Source organism: Mytilus edulis, chromosome 3 (genome assembly GCF_963676685.1).
Source record: "Mytilus edulis chromosome 3, xbMytEdul2.2, whole genome shotgun sequence".
NCBI lineage: Eukaryota > Metazoa > Mollusca > Bivalvia > Mytilida > Mytilidae > Mytilus > Mytilus edulis.
Window position 1 is genome coordinate 64957540 of NC_092346.1, and position 12501 is coordinate 64970040.

The following is a 12501-nucleotide window of genomic DNA, read 5'->3' on the forward strand; positions in this document are numbered from 1 at the left end:
CCATTGTGTGTTAATTTTCAAACATGCCAGAACAATTTTGACACATCATTTTGTGGTTTTGTATGCTCAGTTCCTGGCTCTTATGGATTTTAGGTATTGCCACTTCTTTCATCTATTATAACCTCAAGAGTAATGAGGTAAATGTCAGAGAGATACCAACCCAGTAACACAAGTTAAACAAAAAAGACACATGAAGGGCTCCATATGGTCTTAAACAGACAGAAATTACTTTAAGTGCCTAATACCTAGTTTTCAAACTCTAAAACTACTAAAACGATTAGAAAAAAATTTGCATGAATCATCACAATGGTAATCCTGATATCTATTCCATTCTGACAGAGAACTAGTGACCAACTACTTGATTGGGCATACCAACTATTTTGATTCAAGTGCCTTTGTTGACTCATATGTAGATAAAACACACCTGAGGCATATGGAATTATAACACTGGCGATACTGGTGAAGTTGATTTGGTCTATTTTCAAACTTTTTAGTTTATTTGATTGATGAGTCTTATGAAGACAAATTGTGTGTCTGGTGTACCAAATTATTATCCTGGTAACTTCAATGAGTTTTTGTCTGGCCTGTGGCAAATGTTGCAGTATGCAAGACATAGGATATTCTATCCAGCGACATCAGCAGCGATGAAAGCTAATTGTATAAAATTAAATTTCAAAATGTAGAAGACCTGGATGCTTCATACCTTGTATGCAAATACCACTTGGTAGGAAGTCATATGTCCACTGTCATTGTTCAGTGACTGCTTGGAAAAAAATACTTTTCTTGTAATGTTACTTTCTATTTATTATGAGTAATAGGATGACTATATTAGGTATACAGGTTCCTTGCAACACCTACATGTCTGTCAGACAGGGTTCACCTGACCTCAACCTCATTTCATCGATCAGTGATCAAGTTAAAGTTACACAATTAGGTTTATTTCTCAGATACTTTAGCCAGTAGGTCAACTTTATAAGGTTTTAAGTCAAGTTTTAATGTTTGGGTCTTTTTTTAAAAATACTATAGGCAATAGTTCAATAAATTTGGTGTACCGAATGATTTTAAAGTGTACATGTCTGCCAAGCCTGTATCATCTGTCCTTGACCTCATTTTCGTTGGTTAATGTAAGGTTTTTGTGTTTTGCTCTGTTTTTTAGCTCAAAGGAACGGTGAGCTTTAGCCATCACTTGGCGTCCGTCATCGTCCGTCTGGTGTAAACTATTTCAAACATCTCCTCTGAAACTACTGAACCAATTCCAACCAAACTTAAGCTGAATGATCCTTAGGGTATCTAGAATAAAGTTTGTGTTTTATTTTCTGTTTCGTCAAAAAACATGACCGCCATGGCTAAAAATGGAACATAGGGTTAAAATGCAGTTTTTGGCTTATATCTCAAAAACCAAAGCAGTTAGAGCAAATCTGACATGGGGTTAAAGTGTTCATAATTTTCATAAATTTCATGTCCTATCAGGTCTGAAATTTTCAGATGAATCTAATAACCCATTGTTGTGTTGTTGCCACTAAATTGGTAATTTTAAGGAAATTTTGCAGTTTTTGGTTATTATCTAGAATAGTATTAATGATAAAGATAAAATGTAAACAGCAAATATGTTCAGAAAATTAAGATCTACAAACAAGTTTTGTATGACTAAAATTGTCAATTGACCCCTTAAGAGTTAAGGACAATTTTACAAAATTTGTTTATCATGTTTTCGAACTTAAAAAAATCTTCTTTTCTGAAACCACTGAACCAATTTCAACCAAATTTAATACCTCTTTTTCTTGGCTCTAGTTTCATGATTAGTTTTTGTAATCTTGTCAGTTTATCAGATACTGTAAGCAACAAGTCAACTATATTTTGTGCATGGAATGATTGTAAGGTGTAAATGTCTATGTTGTCTGGTGCATCTGACCTGGACCTCATCATACAATATTGATAAGTTTAAATTTATGTGACCTTCATGTTACAGACTTTCAAAATAAAATCAACAATAAGAAAAACAGGACAGATATTTCAACGTGTGCACTCTTGTTTTATACATGAATACCACAGGGGAAAATGTAAGAGACATTAAAACACTTTTTGAAAATCCTTTCACCTTTTCCAGTTGCATTTCTGTAAATATCTACAATGCAATTTCCCATAGGAAATCCTTTTACGACTAAAACTGTACTACTTTTACTATGTTTGGAAAAAAATTATATCCTAGAATAGAAAGTTTATGTGCACTACTATTTTTTTCAAAGGTCAAAATATAGCGCTGTGCAGCATATTTTCAACATTTATATGGCCCAAACTTCAAAAGTTTAAACTTACACTAAAATTCTTAACTACCCCAACCTTGACTTTAGGGTTCCCATAGATTTCAATTAGACCAAAATGCATATGCTTATTTACTGGTGTCATTCCTAAGTTATGCGTTTACGATATAAAAATAGACAGATATAGGAAGATGTGGTGTGAGTGCCAATGAGACAACTCTCCATCCCAATAACAATTTAAAAAAGTAAACCATTATAGGTCAATGTACGGCATCAAAGACGGAGCCTTGGCTCAAACCGAACAACTAGCTATGAAGGGCCCCAAAATTACTAGTGTAAAACCACTCAAACAGGAAAACCAATGGTCTAATAGAAATCATACCTGGGAACAAGTACATAAACAGAATTAATTATCTATAATATTATATATCTCCCAAAAGATGCATGGTTTGAGAATCAGCTGTATTGACAAAGTGCAACCTATAAATAGCAATATAACATAAGGCCACACCAATTTAATTTCTTGTTCGACGGACCCGCCCGCACCTTTTTTTTTTCAAAACAAAGTTTTTTATTTCTTTTTTTATTCCCGCTTCCTGCATCCGGAAATGAAATCATGTCCATTTCATGCACCGTTTTTTTGTAAATATTATAAATTAGATACCATCATTTGTTTTTAAAATCAGTCTAACCTGTATATAAAGATTTTAAAGCTATAAGCACCCCACCACACTGTGTAAATATCTGTGATAATATTTGCTTCAGCATGAAACCAATTTATCCCAAGTGGGAGTGCTCTGATATAGTCCAAAAATCTGTAGAACAAGAAATTAAATTGGTGTGGCCTAATAACATTTTTAAATCATATTAATCAAACAATTTGTATTTTTATTTTTTATTGTGTGTAAGAAAACAAATAACATCTATGAAATGCAGAATCAAAAAATAAATTATTTGAAAGACTTGGCTAGTACAATAGCCATGTTAAAATGCACTCTTATGGGAAAACATTGCTTCCTTCACATAACCTGATTTAACAAAATCTAAAAATAATGCTTATATAACTGAATGAGCACTTTTATAACTGAAAAAAAACCACATTATTTTAACCAATGTTAAGTCAAGTTATGTGGAAGAATAATAATTGTATTAAAATTAAAATTTCATTTGACATAAATATCTTTGTTTTTTGTATGTGAAATATTTTTTAAATATATATATTTGTATAGTTAAGACACAACATTAAACACATTGCTTTCTGTCCAACTACATAGACACAAAGGGTTAATTTACTAATAAACTGCCTGTTATTTAAGTAACACATCAACTAAAACTCAATCATAACATAAAACATGGGCTTTGTTTACATAGCTTTGTATTTGTTAACTATCACCATGTGACAACTGTGATTGTTCAATTCCAACTTGTTTACTTCTGACCATTATAACAAAGAATTGGTAAACTTTCTAATAATCTTGTGTTTGTTAAAAGACAAAAACATGTAGTTAAAAGATCTCATATATGTGTTTTTTGTGTTTTTTACCAAGGTGTATCAGTATCACTAGAATTAAAAGGCACATAATGAATCAATAAAAATTATGATCTTTTTGTCATTTTAAACGCAAACATTTTTTTTAATAATAAGAAAATCTAGATACTATGTCAAATAAGCAGGATTGAACCATATATGGTTGGTTAGGTGTAGATCCAAGTGAAGGCCCCAAGTGATGGTCTACTTCATGCAATGTCAACTTATTTTTAAATTGCAATGCACTGAAAAAATTGTAGTACCATCTTTGATAGCTATGTAAATAATATTATCCCGCAATGACGGAAAAGTATTTGCATGTGTATACAAAGAATGAGCAGATATAAAGTAGAAAAATATGTAAAATTTATCATGCAAAACTATGCACTTCTAAACTAACTTTATTTCAGCTTTGAATTACAACTTCTGTACAAATGATGTTGCTTCACTTGACATTTATATCAAATACTAGGTAAATAGGAGATCATTAAGAAATAAGAAACAATTTTTTGTTTGAATGAAACCTTAATAAAATGAATTGTGATGATTGTAATATGGTATGTTTTATTCTCAAAAATATGATGTATATATCACTAATATAATCTCAATGTACACATAAAAAACAAAAGGTAAACGTGTCCACTAAATAAATATTCAAAAGTTGATTAAAACCATTTTGGTACAACTTTCTAAGATATTTTATCATTTAATACTTTTCTAGTTAACTCCAAATGTTTTTAAAAAAATTCAAAAGATCAACTAAAACAAATTGAATGTAAACATCGGTAAATCAGAATGACATTTCCAATGTAATGAATTATGGGTAGTTCTGCAGTTATATTATCCAAAAATGTATTTTAACTATTATTTGTCAACAAAAAACAGCTACTTATAACCATAAGTTATGACGGAAAATCTAATTTAAACTTGAGGAGTGTCTTGTGTTCCAGTGATGGATTTTAAAATAACGTAAAGGCTCCAATTGATATTTAAAGAGTTAACACCTATAAATAGCTGACCTAATAATTTCCCCAACAAAATAAATATACAAAACAGATTGTAGGTACTACATATCTATCTACTAAACTAAACAAGGATTCTATGAAGAAGGTACCATTAGATGCCAAAATAGCACTAAAATTTAATGTCAGTTTATTTTCTATAAAAGTCTAAGATTTGAAACTCTCTGCCTTTTTCTTTAACTATGCATATTAATTTTTTAAATGAATTAACAATGGGATCTTCTTTAAACAAAATATTTGAAGTCTACTTAAAACTGATAGTAAAAACCTGCTTGCCATGCATGAAATTGATGCAAGTGATTTTTTAATTGCTAAAATATGCCTTTTCTGTTTAAAATTTCCTGGAATATTAATGAGAAAACAAACTAGATTGTGTTCATATATGATATTAAATACACTAATTTGTTTGGAATCTATAGAGTAATTTCAAAATTCAATATAATAAAAAGCATTTCATGATAAATGATAAACTATGATGACTGAAATATTTATTATCCCACATGATTTCTATATAAATGTGAATTGCACAATACCAGGGCTTGACTAGCAATAATAACTGGTCTATCTTAATTGGAATGTCTAGAGATAATATATAAGAACTGCTGTCTGAACCCACTGCATGTATGGTTAGGATATGAATCTTGTTTTAATGTCTTCATGTAATATCATGGACTACACCAGTCCTGACCATCTATGTAGATATGATCCCCATCCTGCACCTTGACCTTCAGCTTGCACTTCCTCACCTAGAAAATAATACACAGATGATGTGAAAGAAAAAAGGAATCCCAGAATCATAATAAACTAGACAAAGTGATGCCCCTGCACTCCATTCTGAAGTAACTGTGTTATAACAGTCAATGTAGGACTTTCTTTGAGATATTATTGTGTCTGGACAGAAGGACAGACAAACAGGGGTAAAACAATATGCCCCTAAACTTTTAGTTGCAGGGGCATAAAAAGTTTTTGAACTATGAAATTTTATAAACTAAACTTTTATCTTTGACATTAAATGTGTAACACAGCTAAACTTCTGGTTGTGTAAATGTTGAGTAAGGAATAAAACTGCTGCTTTAACGAGTGGCAAATTACCATTATCTTCCACATAGTTTTTATAAACCATCTAAAAAAGTCAGGAGCCTGTCATTCAGTGGTTGTTGTTTGTTGCTGTGTTACATATTTATTTTTCATTCATTTTTTTTGTACATTAATTAGGCCTTTAGTTTTCTCGTTAGAATTGTTTTACATTTTTGATTTCTTTTTATAGCTGATTAGGCGGTATGGGCTTTGCTCCTTGTTGAAGACCGTACAGTGACCTATAGCTGTTAATTTCTGTGTCATTTGATCTAATTCAGAGAGTTGTCTCATTTGCAATCATACCACATCTTTTTTATTTTATATCAAATTTGAAAACTGACTAAAATAAAACATTATTATTATTGCCCCTAAATGATCTTTATTGCATATGTCTTGAAGTATTAGTATACCAAAATATCTCAAAACACTGAACTTATAATACCTTGTGCAGCAGCATCTAACTGGGCTTTCTCCTCAGGACTTAATTTTAACATTGTAGTTAGTACTGGTACAAGCTGCAGTCTTTCCTCTCCAACCTTTAGACTTATATACTGGAAGCAAAAACAAACAATATAATATCAATGTTGAATTTAACTTTATAATTCAATTTATCTTGCAATTTTAAATTATAAGAATCCATAGCAACGTTGATGAAAAGTCTAAAATACATAAAATGAAAGAAAATTGTTCAACATTTTATATTATTGCATAGCAATATAATATTTCCCACAGAAAGTAACCAAAAGTTAGCATGTAATAAATTCTAATATTGCACTAGTGCAATAAATCTTCAAAATTCATGACGTGATCAATGACAAAATTTTAGTTTAAACCATTTTTTACTTTCAAATATTATATTGCTATACAATTAAAGGGTTATTGCATGAATATTAGGGAATATTGTCCCTAGTAGAACATATATTGCACTCGCAAGCTCATGCAATATAAAATTCTACACGGGACAATATTCCCCAATATTCATGCAATAACCCTATATTACTACACAGTTGCTTTATGCAATAGGAAATTTATATTTAGCCCATCCATCATAAAATGCAAGATTGAGTTTTTCTCAACATTTGTATTTGTTGTCTATTATATAAATACATTCAAGAACTTTTTTTTTTAAACTTTGCCTTGCATTATAAATGATTTAAAATACTTACTTTGAGCAAAATATTTTTAAGATATTCCATGTTTGAAGTTTCTTCTTCTCTCCTTTGATTTCTTTCCATTCTTCTTATTTCTTCCTTCAAGATTTTAGCCTGTTCTGTTAATCTCATTATTGTAGCCTCACCATCATTCAGCAACTAAAAAAGAATGAAAATACTGTTTTATTTGCTTTTACAGATAGAATGATAAGCTTATTTGTTAAGCTTCTTATTCTTGTTTGAAAAATTCCAATAGGGAACATACTTAACATTATTGTAGTATTAAACCAATTTTTAAGACGTTTCGGCCATTGACCTTCTTCAGTTTCTTTATTTTTCTTCACAACTACATGGCAGACATAACATCTTTGATTGTTATAGTAAAAATGTCAGCGAATGGCTGAAACGTCTTAAAAATTGGTTTAATACTACAATAATGTAAAGTGTCTTATTGTTAACCTCTTCTATTTTTTCCTGCTATGATATAAATATATAAGGATATATGTAAAACAGACAACTATCCACCAAAGGACAAGGTTGTCAACCACTACAGGGTAATACATGACCTTCAAGAACATCAGACAACTATCCACCAAAGGACAAGGTTGTCAACCACTACAGGGTAATACATGACCTTCAAGAACATCAGACAACTATCCACCAAAGGACAAGGTTGTCAACCACTACAGGGTAATACATGACCTTCAAGAACATCAGACAACTATCCACCAAAGGACAAGGTTGTCAACCACTACAGGGTAATACATGACCTTCAAGAACAATTAAAACTAATTAGTGTATAGCAAACTATAAAAGGCTTGGATGAATAATTGAGAAACAAAAGAAAAAAAAACAAGACAGGATTTATATTTCAACAAAATAAAACACAATTACTGCAACTAAAATAAACTGTTCTAAATTGGAAAATTAGCAATAGGGAACAATTTTTTTAATGTTGTCAATATTGAAAGTTAATATATAATAATAATACCTCAGTTAAATGTTCTATCTTCTTTTCAGCTGTAGACAAATTTTCTTTCAGTGTATCTTCTTTTTGTAATGGTCCCATTTTCATACCTAAAATAGAAATAACATGTAAAATCTGTAACCTTTAATGCTGAATAATCCTAGTTATAACTGACCACAATGCATGATGTTTACTTAATTTATAGGTCATAAGGATAAATGAGTTAATAAATAAGAGCAAACTATCTCAGCACATAACATTTACAAATTCTTTCTATCTCGTTATTTTTCCATTCAATTGCTCTTCCAAATCACTCGACAGAGCCATGAGATAGTATAAAATTGAGAATGGAAATGGGGAATGTGTCAAAGAGACAACAACCCGACCAAATAAAAAACAACAGCAGAGGGTCACCAACAGGTCTTCACTGTAGCGAGAAATTCCCGCACCCGGAGGCGTCCTTCAGCTGGCCCCTAAACAAATATATACTAGTCCAGTGTTAATGAACGCCATACTAATTTCCAAATTGTACACAAGAAACTAAAATTAAAATAATACAAGACTAGCAAAGGCCAAAGGCTCCTGACTTGGGACAGGCGCAAAAATGCGGCGGGGTTAAACATGTTTGTGAGATCTCAACCCTCCCCCTATACCTCTAACCAATCTAGAAAAATAAACACATAACAATACACACATTAAAATTCAGTTCAAGAGAAGTCCGAGTCTGATGTCAGAAGATGTAACCAAAGAAAATAAACAAAATGACAATAATACATAAATAACAACAGACTACTAGCAGTTAACTGACATGCCAGCTCCAGATTTCAATTAAACTGACTGAAAGATTATGATTTCATCATATGAAGATAAGGCACAATATTTCCAGTTAGGGGTTTAGTATCATACCATCATAACATATATGAAAAGAACATAACCCGTGTCATGCCAACAACTGTTTTTTAGAATAAATGTGTTTAGTTCCGATGCAAAGACCTTATCAGTGACTCAATATTAACGCCAAAATATGCAATCTTTAAAGACCTGACAACAGTATCGTAATTATATCCCTTCTTAATAAGTCTATTCAAAGGTTTTGTAAGTTTCTGAGGTGAATACTGACACCTTTGTGCCTTATAAAGAATATTTCCATAAAAAATTGGATGTGAAATACCTGAACGTATTAGAAGTCTGCATGTTGAGTTATATTTACGAATGATGTCTTTATACCGATGATAAAATTTAGTAAATGTTTTGACTAGTTTGTGATATCGAAAACCCTGGTGTAATAATTTTTCAGTAATACACAAATTTGTCTCGTTAAAATCTAAAACATTGTTACATACACGAGCGAATCGTACAAGTTGAGATATATATACACCGTAAGATGGTGACAAGGGAACGTCACCATCTAAAAACAGATAATTAAAGATAGGAAATGAAAAATCATCCCTTTTATCATAAATTTTAGTATTCAGCTTTCCATTAGTGATATAGATATCAAGATCGAGAAAAGGGCAGTGGTCATTGTTAGCATTAGCTTTATTTAAAGTAAGTTCAACAGGATAAATTTCATTAATATACATACTGAAGTCGTCATTATTGAGAGCCAAAATATCATCCAAATATCTAAAAGTATTATTAAATTTGTTTATCAGATGTTGTTTCGATGGGTCTTTGCTTATTTTTGTCATAAATTGTAACTCATAACAATACAAAAACAGGTCCGCAATAAGTGGTGCACAGTTAGTCCCCATTGGAATTCTGATAATCTGACAATATACGGAATCCCCAAAGCGAACAAAAATGTTATCTAGTAAAAATTCAAGGGCATATATAGTATCAAAGCATGTCCAATTAACATAGTTTTTTTGTTTATTGCTACTAAAAAATGACCTAAAAGAGTTAAAAGAGTATGTTTGCATTCACCATTAAGACAGTTTCAATGCTTTCTGTTCATCTTTAATTAAAAATAAAGACAGCATAGGTTTACCAGTTCATAAAATATAAAAAATATTGGTTTAAAGGAACAAATCTACCATATCATCTTGTAGATAAATATTTTAACTTCTAATTTACATTACCGGTAATATATTTGGCAAACTGCATTTTTTTATTTTTAAATAGTTACTATAGAATTCTGCATATACCAAGAGGACAAATGTTAACAGGTATAATCAATTTATGAAAAGTAGTTGTACAATATATGTTTACCTAATTCATCTGATGCTGAAGTTAGTAGTTGGTCCAAAGGTAATGGTGATGACACATGAACAGAAGTTGTCTGAAAATATAGGCAATGTCATAATTTTATGAAATGATTGGAATTCTAAATCATATAACCTTATCAAAATGTATCCTTCAACTATTTTTTGGAAACTATAAGTTTTCAAGTTGACAATATTTATAAACCATTTTGGAATTACAATATAGGTTCAACTTTTGACCATCAAATGGTTGTTTTTGGTTTTGTAATTATAATTGGTATTTTTTAACTCATGAAATATTGTGTATCATTTTGCTACATGTTTAATGTAATGGGGTGAAAATTGCATGCATGTATAATAAATATCAGCATCAACTTGTGAAAGTTCTTTTAATTACAAACATATGACAATTATATTTCTAAATCTAATTTATCAAAACTCTTTGCCTAAAAGTTAAATCATAATACAGAAAATTGTCTGAAGTTTTTTTTTTTTAAATATTTCTGCTATCAGGTGTAAACACATTAGACCATTGGTAAATACATTACCTTCTGGCATGGTTCTGGTTCAACTATTTCTGAACCCTACAACAGAAAAGGGTTAACGTAAGTCACACAATGCTTGTTTGATACCTTAAATAAATATTTTTTTTTTTTATTTATTCATCTGATGGCTACAATATATATAAAATGTTATGATAAATGGTGTAACAGTTGCATACATACTTTGATTATCGATTATACTATGGAAAATGCTGAATTTTCTCATATCATCTTTGTGCTATATTCATTTCACATTTTGAAAACATTTTTTTCTTGATTTCTTTTACTTTTGATTTCTTTATATAGATATAGGAAGATGTGGTGTGAGTGCCAATGAGACAACTCTCCATCCAAATAACAATTTATAAAAGTAAACCATTATAGGTCAATGTACGGCCTTCAACACGGAGCCTTGGCTCACACCGAACAAAAAGCTATAAAGCTATTTATGTTTTTATATCGATATGTTACACAAAATAAAAATGGCAGGAAATACTTTCAATGTAATATTATTACAATTGTGAATTACCTCCCCTTCCTGTCTTTCCACATGTCTGATATCAGTGTATTCCACTGGAGATGACAGTACAGGGCTTTCAGTGGTAACCCTAGTAACATGTTGCATCTGCTGCTGTAGATCTCGCTGTAGACGGAAGTTTTCATGTTCCACTCTCTCCAACTGTTGTTGTAACATTTCAGTGGTTTTATGGTGATCTTCTTTGAGAGCTTTAATTTGTTCCTGACATTATCAAAGAAAATTATATGGCTTCATTACTATGGATATTCATTTTCTAGAATTTTGCTTACAAAAATAGATAAAGTATTGAAAGATCATAATGCAATTTTTTATTTGTTTGATAAATTTTAATGGTACAAATGTAATTCTAGTTTTAAAAAAAATAACTTCTTTTTACTGACTGATTGATGAAGACTGTTTAAAATTTATCTGCAAATGTGAAATTCCTATTCATGAGGATATCATGGTGATGAGCTAAGTGTAATGCCCCCTGCTGTTTACAAGACTGACATACTGAGCAATATTTCAAACATGCTAACTCACAAGGTAACAACAGAAAATCATGCTATTACTATCCCAAAACATAATTTTAATTCTGGTCAACTTTTTATCTCACTCTGAAATATCATGTGCTTGATGGTTTAAACCTGCCGGAAATAATTTTTTTTTGACTGGCTGAAATATTCTTGTCAAAAACCACTAAATAGATTAAAACAAAAAGTAATAGAAAGATTACCAGATGTACCTTACCTTAAATGACAAAGTAAGATTCTGATTCTGTAAATGTAACTGTTGCATGGCGTGCTGCTGTTCTCTATTTACTGCTGACTTCTCATTATTCAAATCTTCTAATCTGCACAAAATAATGAGGGAAATATAATATAAACAAAGACAGATTTGGAAACTAAGGTTACCCTAAGGTTACCTGTTTGATTTTGAATAAAAACTACTTTTAGTCTTATTTTGTTGTTTTATCTGCCATTTAATATAGAAGACACAAGTTGCTCGATTCCGTAGCTTATTGCACTATACACAACATATTACATAATCGTGGCACAAATAATTGGCTCTGTCCTCAAAATTTTCAGTCAACATCTGTTTTCCCCCCTTTTCCCCCCTTTTTCTACGTCTCGTCATGATAGATCAAATCATATTTCCCACACGAATTAAATGTAATAAACACATTTAGATAACAAGAAACCTTTTAACTAATCCTTGTCAGTTTCCCAATA

The 12501-nt window shown here is 30.8% G+C and overlaps 1 protein-coding gene across 1 annotated transcript in view; it reads right to left on the reverse strand.

The window, feature by feature from the left end:
* Nucleotides 1-3140: 3140 nt before the first annotated feature.
* LOC139514454 (GRIP and coiled-coil domain-containing protein 2-like) overlaps nt 3141-12501 on the reverse strand; it is a 34508-nt gene continuing 25147 nt past the window's right edge. Inside the window, exons 22-29 of the mRNA XM_071303737.1 lie at nt 12020-12122; nt 11282-11491; nt 10759-10794; nt 10218-10287; nt 8031-8116; nt 7055-7198; nt 6331-6439; nt 3141-5557 (exon numbers count right to left, since the gene is read on the reverse strand). Of these exons, the coding sequence (XP_071159838.1) occupies nt 5484-5557; nt 6331-6439; nt 7055-7198; nt 8031-8116; nt 10218-10287; nt 10759-10794; nt 11282-11491; nt 12020-12122 (832 nt within the window). The 3' untranslated portion in view covers nt 3141-5483. The remainder of the gene's footprint in view (nt 5558-6330; nt 6440-7054; nt 7199-8030; nt 8117-10217; nt 10288-10758; nt 10795-11281; nt 11492-12019; nt 12123-12501) is intronic.